This window comes from Gopherus evgoodei, chromosome 15 (assembly GCF_007399415.2).
Source record: "Gopherus evgoodei ecotype Sinaloan lineage chromosome 15, rGopEvg1_v1.p, whole genome shotgun sequence".
Taxonomy (NCBI): Eukaryota; Metazoa; Chordata; order Testudines; family Testudinidae; genus Gopherus; species Gopherus evgoodei.
The window spans coordinates 22,900,711-22,914,862 of record NC_044336.1 but is presented as its reverse complement, the minus strand read 5'-3'; the positions used below and the strand labels follow the sequence as shown (position 1 = coordinate 22,914,862).

Below are 14,152 nucleotides of genomic sequence, written 5' to 3'. Positions count from 1 at the left end.
GGTGCTGTGGCTGTTTCAGTGGTTGGCATGGAATCCGGGTCCACTACCTCTGTCTGGGTCTCTGGTAACACAGATGGGGCGTCTGTGGACGGCTCAGGAACAGGAATGGGTCTGGAAGCTTGCCTGGTTTGGCTACATATAACCATTCCTACTCTCTTGGCCCGCTTCACCTGGTTGGCCAAGTCTTCCCCCAGTAGCATGGGGATGGGATAATTGTCATAGACTGCAAAAGTCCACATTCCTGACCAGCCTTTGTACTGGACAGGCAGTTCAGCTGTAGGCAAGTCTACAGCTTGTGACATGAAGGGGTAAATTGTCACTTGGGCCTTTGGGTTGATGAATTTGGGGTCAAGGAAGGATTGGTGGATAGCTGACACTTGTGCCCCCGTGTCTCTCCACGCAGTAACCTTCTTTCTGCCCACTCTCAAATTTTCCCTTCACTCCAAGGGTATTTGAGAGGCATCTGGGCCTGGAGATCTTTTTGGTGATGGTGGTGTAATGAACTGCACTCGGTTGGCGTTCTTTGGGCAGTTGGCCTTTATATGTCCCAGTTCATTACACTTAAAGCATCTTCCATCTGACTGGTCACTGGGTCGAGGTGGGTTACTGGAGACTGGTGAGGTGGAAGAATAGTGTGTCTGTGGCTTTCCTTGGTTGTAGGTGGGGTCTTTGGTTGTCCTCGGTTGTAGGGTTTATGGTCGGTGTGCCTTCTGGGGTATTCGTTCCCCTTGACAATAGCTTTCTTGCTTTCTGCCACTTCCATCCATCTGGCTCCAATCTCCCCTGCCTCGGTGAGATTTTTGGGTTTTCCATCTTGTATGTACCGTGTTATGTCCTCAGGAACACCATCCAAGAACTGCTCCATTTGTATGAGGAGGTGCAGTTCGTCCAAGGATTTAACATTGTGTCCTGATATCCAGGCCTCATAATTTTTCCCAACATAGTAAGCGTGTTTGGGAAAGGACACATCTGGTTTCCACTTTTGGGTTCTGAAACGCCGACGGGCATGATCCGGGGTTATTCCCATTCTGTATCTGGCCTTGGTTTGAAAAAGTTTATAGTCGTTCATTTTCTCCTTAGGCATTTCAGCCGCCACCTCTGCTAAAGGTCCACTGAGCTGTGGCCTCAATTCTACCATGTACTGGTCTTCAGGGATGCTGAACCCAAGACAGGCTCTTTCAAAATGTTCTAAGAAGGCCTCAGCGTCATCACCTGCCTTGTAGGTGGGAAATTTCTTGGGATGTGGAACCATAATTGGCGAAGGGTTGTTAGGATTGGCTGGAGCATGTTGCTTAGCCTTTTCTAATTCCATGGCCTGTCGGTGGGTCTCCCTCTGGAGTTCTACCTGTCTTCTGTAGGCTGCCTCTTCTTCTTGTTTCCTGTGGTGGGCTGCATTTTTGGCATCTTGTTCCTTTTGTAGCCTTTCCATCTCTTGTTTGTGAGTTGCCTCATCTCTGGCCATTTGTGTTCTGAGCAGTTCTATTTATTTCTTCATTGCTTCCAGCTGTACAGCTTCTGGTTTTCGTGACATTCTGGTTCCTGTTTTCTTGTGTTGGGGTGCCCTCCGGTGTTTATCTTCTGAACTGCAGGTTCTCTGTTGCCTCCTGGGGTCTGCCTAGCAACAGTGCCTTTTTCCCTTTCTTCCTCTAGCTAATCTTTTAAATGTAAAGTAAACCAGAAAAACCACTTTATTTGCATGTGTATTGCTGGATACTTGACTCTCAATGGGAGTGCTATTGTCTCACAAAAGACCCTTAATAGTTCCTTAATGGTTCCTTCCTTAATATGGAAGCCAAAAACTGCAAGAGAGAGCAGAAAAAAAAATTCTCTCTGGTTCCTTTTAAAACCAAACTGTTTCTCTCTGCTTAAAAGCCCTAGAAGAGAAAATATATATATATATTCCTACTGGCTTCTGGATTCTATCTATCTATCCACATTACTATGCCACCATGTCATAACATATTTCCCAGATTTGGAAATATGGGTGTTAGCATGAAAACCTCCAAGCTTAGTTACCAGCTTGGACCTGGTAAAGCTGCCACCACCCAAAAAATTAGAATGTTTTGGGGCACTCTGGTCCCCCCCAAAAACCTTCCCTGGGGACCCCAAAGACCCAAATTCCTTGAGTCTTACAACAAAGGGGAATAAACCATTACCCCCCCCCACTTCTCCCTTCCAGGTGTTCCTTCCCTGGGTTCCTGGAGAGATACACTGAAGCAAGCTCCATGAATCTAAACAGAGGGACTCCACCCTCCCCGTTTCCAGTCCTGGAAACACAAGTACTTCCCTCTTCACCCAGAGGATATGCAAAGTCAGGCTTAGTAAATCTAACACAAAGAGATTTTCCCCCTGACTTCTTCCTCCCACCAATTCCCTGGTGAGCTGCAGACTCAATTCCCTGAAGTCCCCACTAAAGAAAAACTCCAACAGGTCTTAAAAAGAAAGCTTTACAAAAAGAAAGAAAAGGACATAAAAATGGTCTCTCTGTATTAAGGTGACAAATACAGGGTCATTTGCTTAAAAGAAAAAAATGAATAAACAGCCTTATCCAAAAAGAATACAATTCAAAACATTCCAGCAACTATACACATGTAAATACAAAAGAAAACAATATAAACCTATGGTCTTCCTATCTTTGTACTTACAACTTGGAAACAGAAGATTAGAAAGCTGGAGATAGAAAAATCACTCTCATAGCCGAGAGGGCACAGCCACAAGACTAAGAACAAAGAACTCACACACAAACTTCCCTCCACCCAGATTTGAAAAAGTCTTGTTTCCTGATTGGTCTCTCTGGTCAGGTGTTTCAGGTTACTGGTGTTACCCCTTTACAGGTAAAAGAACATTAACCCTTAGCTATCTGTTTATGACATGGGTCTCAAACCACTTCTCTTGGGAGACTATTCCACTGTCTACTAAATTTCATTACTATGAAGTTTGTCCTGATCGTCAGTTTAAATTTTCATTATCTTAGTTTGTATCTTAGTATCTTAGTTTCATTATCTTAGTTATTCCTTATTACTCATATAGTCTTTTTGTAACATCCTAAGCTATTTCTCTCCCCCCTTGATGTTTATGCCTTTTACATATTCAGAGCTGTTTAGAAATCCCCCACCTGCCACAGACATAGCAAGTTATTACAGAGTTAGTAGCTAAGGGAACTTCAACCTCAGGCCTGAATTTCTTTATATTGATGTCAAACTTTCTGGATTATATCAATCTATTTTCAAGGTTTGTTTTCTTTTTATTTCTCTTCATGGTGACATAACAAATGCAAGAGGATTTTATAAAAAGTCTCTCAAGGAAGTTTTTAAGTTTTTAAAGTTGGCATTCCAGTCAGTCATCCCACTTTAATGTAAATGCATGCACAGAAAATATGCATTTAGATTATTTTAGAAATGTATATTATTTACCTAGACATAATAGCTATATAAAACATATTTTCTGATACATGTATAGCGCCCTAAGTTTTTAGTGCAGCAGACTTGAGAGTCCTATGATATCCCACCACAGTATTTATGTCGACAGTTTTGGCGATGTTCCTTTGAAAAGTAGAAATTTTGAAGGTAGAAATTAAGATTCATTATTATTAATAAATTGCAAAGTGTTTCTGGCTTAACAGTAAAAGAGATGATTTGTAATTTCCATGTTGCTGCCTAGTATGTGGGCACTTGAAACATTCCTTATATTTGTTGGCATTAAGGGAATATTTGACCAATATTACTTTTGCTGAGAATAAACCTTTATAACCAAACTCAAGGCTTCATTTGTGGTTGTGAGACTCTTGCTTCTCAGAGAAGAACGATGGCTACATGCAAATCCTCATGACAGTTTTTACACTACTAAAATTTACACTATTAAAATTTTAACCTTCAATTGCATCTACATATTCTACCATTGTCTAAAACCATGCACTAGGAGCATGTTACTGGTATGCTGTACCAATATACTACACTGGCTAAGAACCTCTAGTGTTGACTTCGCTTATACAGACAAAGCTGTGCCTTTACTGGTATAGTTTATTCTACCACTACTTCCTCCTGCACCAAGCAAAGGAAGCTATACCAGTAAAAGTGCAGTTTTAACAGTGTAACTGCATCTATACTAGAAGGCTTTGCTGGATTAGCTATCTCGGTCATGGATCACACCTCTTCACTCCCCGAATCAACACAGCTGGTCCAGCAGATGTCTGCAGTGTAACCCAGGGGTCGGCAACCTTTCAGAAGTGCTGTGCCGAGTCTTCATTCATTCATTCTAATTTAAGGTTTTGCGTGCCAGTAATACATTTTAATGTTTTTAGAAGGTCTCTTTCAATAAGTCTATAATATATAACTAAACTATTGTTGTATGTAAAGTAAATAAGGTTTTTAACATGCTTAAGAAGTTTCATTTAAAATTAAATTAAAACGCAGAGCCCCCCAGAACGGTGGCCAGGACCCGGGCAGTGCGAGTGCCACCGAAAATCAGCTCGCGTGCTGCCTTCGGCACATGTGCCATAGGTTGTCTACCCCTGATGTAACCTAAATTTCCATACCATGTGCAAGTTAAAATGAAAGTTTAAGGTACTCAAAAGTAATTGTGAAGAATCGCTTACGACCACCATTTTTTTTGATTGACTTGAACTGTAATGGTAAATTGAATATACATTTTCAGTTCTCATGTCAAGGGTCATCAAAAAACCATTTTACATTAAGGAACAAAAAATTCCTCAATTAAGAAAAAGCAGTTATCTTCTATGTCATGATGTAATCTAGAATTCTTTTAAAATGTTTTGGGCTGTTAAAAAGCTGTGTCAGCATTCAGCAAAATTACTGGACTGATTAAGCCCTACAAATGGTAAATATCAAAACTGCATAGTTGGGCTAAAATCCTGTCATCAGATATGTGGCCAAGAACTGCCTTGTAATAGCCTATATACTTTATGGTTATGCAAGCAACCTTCGCTGTTTTTACAAGATGCACTGTTATGCAGGCCTGCGTACAGGGCCAATTTTGCCTCAGTTCTCAATGACTGTTCTCATTGACTCATTGTTAATGGTGCTCACGCTCCCAGCAGGATTTGACTCCCAATAGCTAAGAAACAGCAAGCTGAAAAACAAGGCTTTAATTGGTCAGTTAAATTTTCTGGGCTTTTTTTTTTTAAAAGTACTGTAATAAAATTTGGGAAAGGCAATTGATATTTGATTTTGAGGGAGTAGCAGGAAGTTTTGGACATAGAAAAAATAAAGTTCCAGAATAGAAGTACGGTAAATATATTTTTCCTTTTAAATTTCCAAATCAAGCTTACTAATTTGAGGTTCTTGTTTTCATGTTGCCTACCTGTGAAGATTTGGCCAACTTCTGACTGTATTCCTTTTCAATGTGCTTCAACCTGCTGTTGGCCTGAAATAGACACACACACACACACAGAGAAAAGGAAACCAGATTAGCTCAGATGAAGAATGTGTACAGACACTTTGCCACTGACCCCTACGCTTGGCACCTCATCTACATGCCTATCACTAAGCAGCTGGGATCTGTGCCAATTCCAACACCCTTTTGTGGCAGCCAGAAAACCACAAGGGCTTGTCTTTGATCTAGGGCCAACTATTCATCACTTAAAAGAGAGGAAAAATTGTACCTCTGCTGCCAATTATTAGAGAAACATAAAGGCCTCTACGGATAAAAAAAAAAAAAGGAGGGGGAGGGAGAGAGAGAGAGAGAGAAGTTTATCAGGATGACTTCATCTCTGTGAGAGGAAAAAAGGGAAGAAAAAAGCCACAAGTTCCAGTGGAGGCTGTGAGGGTTCAGTGTGACATGTATTATATGTTTTCATGTGGCAGCTGATGTCTGCAAGCTCCTTTTGTCAAATCTTACATTCTTTTTTAAGACTGCTGCTATTAAACTGAAAATCAAACCCATGATGCATGAGAACCATTTGGACCCTCTTTGACACACAGCTCTTTCTGCCTCCTGGTATATCTTTTATATCTCAAAAATAAGGAATAAAACAAAATTGGAAACAAGGCCCTTTGTTGTTCTGATATCATGGGTAACTGAGAAGCAGGTGTAGCTGTAATCTAGTGAAAAAACCCACAGCTCTTAAATTCACCATTAGTTTTCATCCAAACGAAGGACACAATTCTGAAATGGGTTGGAGATTTAAAAGCCATTGCTGTACTATAGCCGATAGACCTGTCTCGAAAAGTTTCCTCATAAATGTTCAGTTAATGGTTCTCGTATTCTTGCTTCTAAAATTTGAGGCTAAATGTCTGAGAAAAATGTATCTTTCAGTAAAAGAGCACTCTGAAAGCTGAGTTTTGAAGCAAGTCTAGGGCAAGCAGCCTTTCAAAGTGATATGTTCACAACACTAGAGAGGACAGAATCCATCACAAAGCCCTGATGCAGCAGCTAGCTCTGTGCAGGCAGACCCCAATGTCAGTGTGGAGCACTGCTAAAGCCAATAGGGCTCCGTATGGACGTAGTTGCAAAATTGGGATTTAAGGCTCCAAATCCTGTGAATGCTTATGCATGTATCTTCACTCAAGTGAACAGTCTGATTTACTTCAATGTGACTACACATGCTAAAGTTGCAGACACACGTAAGTCTGCAAGATCAGAGTCTTAATGAATATACATTAAAATGGTACAGAAAATGTGAAACAGCTAATTTAGAAGAATATGAAAACTTTTACAATCAATGCTCTTTTAAATGCTATTTTTAATGTAAAATATATTAGTCAGTTAAGAAAATTTATATTTCACCAAAATATTTAATTTTTAAATCGCAAATTTCTTCAGATTTAACTATTACAAAGCTGTAAGATGCATAGCTGTTTCCATATTTAACTATTGTATGGTATGAAATACCACTTTTCTAAAGCATCATCAGAAACACTTTTCTAGTGAATGAGTATAAGTTTTAAGCAGAGGTGGTTCTAGGGATTTTGCCGCCCCAAACACGGCAGGCAGGCTGCCTCCGGCGATTTGCCTGCGGACAGTCCACTGGTCCCGTGGATTCATGCCTGCGGGAGGTCCACCGCAGGACCAGCCACGGGACCAGCGGACCCTCCGCAGGAGGCAGCCTGCCTGCCTCCCACGGCTTGCCGCCCCAAACACGCGCTTGGCGTGCTGGGGCCTGGAGTCGCCCCTGGTTTTAAGTCCAAGGGAGATGAGAATGTTACCATTTAATTGTAGGACTAATCAAGTGTTCTATATCATGAGTGGATGCGCTACCTTTAAATTCATGCCTAAGATTCTATTAATTTCTCTAAGTGAAGTGAAGTGAACAAAGATTCTGAAATAACAGGTGAATTACATTTAAAAGTAATCTGTTCATCTAATTTAGATAATCTACTGAACATGGGGTCCACTCAGTCCTAGTCAATATACGATATAGTGATGGGTTAATTGAAGAAGAATTTGTTGTGTGGAAGCTTCTCACAGTTTGTTCCAATCTACACTTCTTTCTGCATTTAACACTTTTTTCTTTAATAGTCTTCTGGTTTCAGATCACTTATTGCTACCACTGTGGGTCATAAAATTATTGTAACTGGCTGTTTATCTTTAGGGCAAATTTAAAAAATACTGTAGTAGAAAGATTAAGTTACATTATACTCTCAGATTTTTCATACATACACATATATGTATATATATAGATAGTGTGTGTGTGGAGAGCGAGTGAGCTGTTAGCAAGACAGTGCAAAGAGTGTCACATTACTCTTGTGTTCACTCTTAATCTGCCTGAGACTGAAGGACTTCATCTCCCATATAGTCAATTTTATAACCTCTTGAACCCAAAGAAGAAATCTTAATAAATAACACAAGCACACACCCATAACTTTCACAAACATATCAGAAGTTAGCCAATACCGAACTGAGCTGGGGAAGCCAGTCTGACAAACAATGACCAAAAAGATCTGAAAAAGAAACTTGCTAAATTTCAAGGCTTTACTCTTAGCGGAACTCAAACCTCTATAATACTAACTTCTGATTTAAAATTAACTATTGTGTTTAATTTTTTAAAACTAAAGACACCATAACAGCTTTAATAAGATGGAATCAGAAGTGCAAACCAACTCTTATTAGCTCATTTACTGCTTTTGTTTAAATTCATCAGTTAAACCCAAATTTTTATATACATGTTCAAGCCTAAACTTTCGGAGATGCTCAGCATTCACAGCTCTCACTGAAATCAATAGAAAAGTGAGTGCTCAGCACACCTGAATATCAGGCTCTACATTTCTCAAGTTGGGCACCTAAAAATTGAGGCACCTAAAACTAGTGGACACTTGAAAGTATATGCTTCAACTTTTATATGTAGTTCTGTCCCATTTTACTGGACTTTAAAGCACAGACACTGCAGTTGGTGCTACATAGTACGAAATTTCTGCAAGTTATATCACACAGGTCAATCCAATTGATTTAAAAAAAAAAAAAAAACCTATGGTGATACAATGGGGATCCACTTCAATTATCTTATGTTACTCCAGAACATATGACATCCCCATTTTGCACAGAACCCGTACCTATATTCATCTGAGATCTTTGACTATGGGTTGCTGCTTTGTAGCCTGGGAAGGCAAATCTGCCCCTTGTCAACATATGGAACATGGCTATGCAAAAGCACTTTTACTTAGGCTTTGTGCTAGGTTAGCATTTTTCTATGTAGTGCTTACATATAACTATATTTAGAGAATATAGTTCAGGATTTAAATTAAATTTATCTTGACAGATGAGGAGACTAAAAATGGAATGGTGAAAAAAAGCATCAGTTTTCATGGACGGTTTCAAAACTGGGTCCAACTGTCATAATAGGCCAATATGATCATGTACTATATGAAACACAAGCTGCTTCTCTATTAATTTTAGCATATTTCCTCACTTTCAGGTGACATGTATTTCAGAAACAATGATGAAGAGGAATCAAATTGGATAACAATCCTGTGGAAGGTCAGGCAGTATTCATTAAGGTCTAACTTCATAGCAATGGACAGCAGGGTCAATACAGTTAATGGTCCTAAAACCTAGTTTTTCATGGGCTTTATGTAACTTCTGTAATTCACATCTGACTGAAACATCAGCTATGATGTGCATTTTCATAGTAAAAGGGCTTAAATTCAATAAGCCATGGTAGTTTTTGTTTAGTTTCACATGTTTTAAGACAAACTTTAGTTAAAAATGACTTTATTGTGAAAATGTTATATGCACTTAGTTTATGTTACAGAGTAGAGTCTTTTGTATTAAAACAAAATATTTTATGGCCTTGTTACAATTTTTCAGCTGTAAAAAGCAACTACAGTTTTGTAACAAGTTTCATACATCTATAATCCATACTGTTTATATCCAAACTATAGATGCTAAGTAAAACTGTACTGACTTCAATGGAACATTGAATACAAACAACTTAATGGTATTAGATCCATAGCCTACAGTATATGATGTTTGAAATATTGGATACTATGTTACTAAAGACTGAATTTTATTTTCTTCTTTTCATGAAATACAATAGTACAATTAAAAATAAAGGAACTTAAACATAGCAACCAATTATGGGAACACACTCCAGAAAAGTCTGAAAAATACTGTGTGTTACCAAACTCTTTAATCTACTTTTGAGTAACATCATTGCTGATTAGCAAGATATTTGTGTGTAAAGCGAAAACAACTTTTAATCATTCCATTCTTCCACTCAATGGAACTATGGTCCTGTTTCAGTGACATTATAACCATTTACCTTGTGATCAGTTCTGATTAGAGCTAGGTGAACTTTTTTTTTTTTTTGGCAAATAAATGAGAGAGTGAGAATGAGAGAATAAAAAGAGTGAGAATAACTCTATAGCCTGACAATTATGGTACTCACCTAAGATGTAGAAGACCCAAGTCCCTGCTCCAATAACGATTTGAATATTTATAAAATGTGACACAGCTTCAACAGGAGAGATTGACAAAGACTCACACCAAAATATCCCATAGCCTGGGTGGCTAGGACACTCCTATGCAATGTAGGAGATCCAAGTTCAAATCTCTTCTCCGTATTAGGCAAAGGGGGGGGACTGAACCTGTGCTGACCACATGCCAGGACAGAACCCTAATCATTGGGCAAAAGGTTATTAAGGAGGCCCCCCTCCTGGAATTTTATGAATCTACTCCTTTGCTTTCGTAAAAATGTCAGCTCAAAAAGAAACATTTTGACCTGACTTGATATTGTTTTTCCATTCACCAAAACAGTTAGAAAAAATGGTTTCTGGTTTGATCCAAAATGAAGATTTTTGCCCATATTTTGGCATTGTCAGCAAACCAAAAAATCCATTATTTGCCCAGCTCTACTTCTGACATCATAAACACTAAATTATCACTCTCCTGAATGAGTCAGCAACAGAAGGTTACTTATGTAAGTCAAAGTTTCTATTTATAAACAAATATCTTGATGAGTAAAAGCGGAGAAAAAAGATAATGACAAGTAGAGTTGGTTCTGGCAAAGTATGTCTTTTAGTTTCCAAATGTGGCAGGGTTTCTATGAAATGTTAAGGCTCTTACTTCTGCCCATAATAGCAAGAAATTCCAAGTTTATGATTTTGTCCTTAACTCATCCTGGTTTTGCCTGGTTACTGAAGAACATATGGCATTCAAAATCTCCCATTCTTTGGAGATATCTACAAAACATGTGCAAAACAAGGTCAGTTAATGATCAAAAGATAAGGTACACAGGTGTAGTGTGCATAATTAGGGTCATATACTGCCTACAATCCATTGAAGTCAGACTGATGCCAGTGAGAGTTGCGCAAGCAGATTAAGGGATATATATTGCCTTCATCCTCACAGACCTAATGATTCCACTTCTAGGCAAAGAAAATGAGGGGGACAAACACTGCTTTGTTTAGTGCTAGCATGGCTAAGTGATTCAATCACCATTCAGATAACATTTCAATGGTGGAATAAAGTGCAGGACCTCACTGTATATCTATGTCTGCTTTTGAAAACCTATTTTCATCCTCCTTTAAGATTCCTGTGCCATGCAGCAGGTGATAGTGTTTGGGATTGTCTACACTAGCAGCTCTAGTTTTTTAGCTCTGAAATTGATCTCCCCCATGATGGCATGTGAAGACTGGCTGTGAGCACCCAGCCCTGACGCCAGAATGTTCATATTGTCACCAGCAGAAGACAAGCAGCAGCAGCAGCTTTTAGAGCAATCAGAAGAGGCAACATAAGCATTAGCAAGGGCAAACTGCAAAACTATGAAATCAATCCTTTATTACATAGAACATTACAGGGATTTATCACTGAATTGAGCTATCCCATTTCTCTGTTACAAACTCCACTGTGAAGTATGTTTATGGGCCCTGATTCTCCATTGTAGCTAAGGAGCTCTTGATGCAAGATTAGTGGGGGCAAAGGAGAAGGCATGGGGGATGCAAAGGTATCCTAGGGCTGAAGACTACTCTAATTTATGTGGACTGCCAATGAACCCCAGGGGTCATTTCAGAACCTAAGGACTTGCTGAGAATAAGGAAACCCCAGTTAGATTCCCCAAGTCAGCAGCTGGGAGGGTGAAGAAGAACCCATTCCAGCAGCCACGGATTTCCCATATCCAGTAAGAAACCTTCTCTAGGGCTGCTTTGCACCAGTGCAACCATGCAAAGCAGCCCCTATGTAACATAGAATCTGCAATATGACATTCAATTAGATAACAAATAATTGGGGAGGATGAGGCAGAGACAGCAAAAGGCTATTTGGCGGGAGCTTGGTATTTTTATTTGAAATACACGTTTCTAATTGTGCAAAAAATCCTATCCAAACATTAATAAGTGGTCATCTGTTTAGATCAATTGTCTCAAACTCAAATCACCACGAGGGCTACATGAGGACTAGTACATTGGCCCAAGGGTCGCATCACTAAAACCTTTTTTATACAACGATACAAAAGTAGAGTCAAAAACGAAAAAAAACAAAGCGTAACATAGTATGCTATTAAAAGTCAGTGTATTAACTTTTTAAAAACTGTAATGTGAAAAGGGGTTTTAATAAAATATAAACACCTGTAACTACTCCTTATGTGGTCAGTAACACTGATGATGATCTACACTAAAAGTCTATCAACATAGCTGTAATGGAAAGAACTTTTTAAAGTAACTATTCATACAAAATACATTGCCACTTTTAACAAACATCCTTCCCAACTACTTACAGCAAAGAATCATACATGCTGAACTTCATACCTCAGACTGCTCATCTAATCCATGAGGCCCTGCCCCACCCCACCTCTTTCAACTCCTTCCCCGCCCATTCTAACCCCTTCCCCGAAGTCCTTGCCCCAACTCCACCCCCTCCTTGCCCCTATTCCAACCCCTTCCCCAAAACCCCACCCCAGCTCCGCCACCTCCCCTGAGGGCACCGCGTCCCCGCTCTTCCCCCCTCCTCCTGGGAAGTCCTAAGCACTGCCAAACAGCTGTTTGGCAGCAGGAAGCACTGGGAGGTAGGTGGAGGAGCGGGGATACGGCGTGCTGGGGGGAGCCTGGCTGCCGGTGGAGTCGGTGCCTATGACAGGCCACAGGAAATAACTCCGCAGGCTGCACGTGTTTGAGACCCCTGGTTTAGATCAGTGTTTCTCATATGTGGCCACAATGGGCTTTTTGTGGGGCCACAGCCTCTTGAGGGGAAGTAGTGTTAACAAACATAAAATATCACTTTTCACAGAAAAAGGCTTACTAGCTAGCAAGTCTTTAAAAAAAAAAAGCCACCAAAAAAGCACAAGAAACAACAACGAAAGAGACAAGAACGTGCAAAACACATTATTTGTTTCTATTCTGTTTAGGTTCAGTAAAGAATAGAGACAACTGTACATTATTTTTATTATTCAGTCTGCAATAAAAACCTATATAAGAAAATTACAATGATTTGGACATGTAAATTTCATGTTTTTTGTTTTTCCTAAAGTTAATGAGGTATTTTAGGAAAAATTGTCAGAGCGGACACCAGCAAGAATTGGTGCCCACACTCTGAGGACATAAAAAAAATTCTCGTGAGACCCCTTGGTTTAGATGGTCTTGAGGAAGTTACAATGTGGAATATCCTAAGGTAAATAGAGTCATTACTTCAGATAACAGGGACTACAGCCTTAATTATTATCGTATTAAGAGTAGAACTAAAGGAAAATTCCCTTGTAAAGTTGTCTGTAGTTTCATAGTATTAGAAATACAAATAGTATGGATATAACCAAACAGACTTTCACCCTATTAAATTTCACCTATCATCATGGTCACCTACTAACTACTTCAGCCCGCCAAATATTGTTTACTGGAATGACATGACAGAAATCTGACATTCATTTGTTGTTCTTTGTAGCTTGTAAATCTGGTCACTTGTAAATATAGTCTAATTTGTACATGAAGACAAAAGTATTATTTTAAATTGTCTCTACACAAAGAAAATCTCAAATAATGGGCCCACTTCTCCTCTTACTTGAATGTAAAGAGTAACTCCACCAATATCAACAGAGATACACAGACATGAATCTCACATGAGAGAACAATCTGACCTCAAAACTGTATTTAGTTAAGTCCCTTTTTGATTTTTATTTAACTATTAATGACTCAAAATCCATGTTATTGTTTTTATGAAGCATATTTCATTTCATAATTTTCACTGCCTAACTTTTACTTTTTTAGTCACTGCCAGATGTCAATTAATTGATTGGTTGATATACCATCAAATTATTACAAGTCACTATTACACCAAGTCAGACATAAGAACAGCTCATTTTCTTTAATTCTTCCCACCCCATAAGTTTTCTTGTGGACATCCATGCCAAGAGGTGTCAGTTTCCTGAGATCTGATTTTCTAGAATTCTGCAAAGTGGTCTGTCATTAATGAATGCACCATAGACAGAGTACAGAATCTGTCAGAAACTGGTCTTTTTCAAGGTATAAGGATATGGCATTCAACCGTACAAGCAATTTTTGCCAACACCTACAATGAAGGAGAAATAACGAACTGCTACTAAAATAATAATTTGCTTTATGCTAGTATTTCTTTTTTATTTTTATGAAAAGTATGATAAACCACAACTTTCCAGTGGTTATGGGCTCAGTCCTGCAAGGAACTCAATGAATTGTGGAGTGGCACAGCACCTTCAACTTCCACTGAAGGCTATAGGAGCTGAGAGCAGACAGCA

The 14,152-nt window shown here is 39.2% G+C and overlaps 1 protein-coding gene across 2 annotated transcripts in view; it reads right to left on the bottom strand.

Annotated features, from left to right (window-relative positions):
- CEP112 (centrosomal protein 112) overlaps window positions 1–14,152 on the bottom strand; it is a 278,377-nt gene that overhangs the window by 53,927 nt on the left and 210,298 nt on the right. For both annotated transcript variants that reach the window (XM_030534468.1, XM_030534469.1), the window contains one exon: window positions 5,320–5,382. In XM_030534468.1, the coding sequence (XP_030390328.1) occupies window positions 5,320–5,382 (63 nt within the window). The remainder of the gene's footprint in view (window positions 1–5,319; window positions 5,383–14,152) is intronic.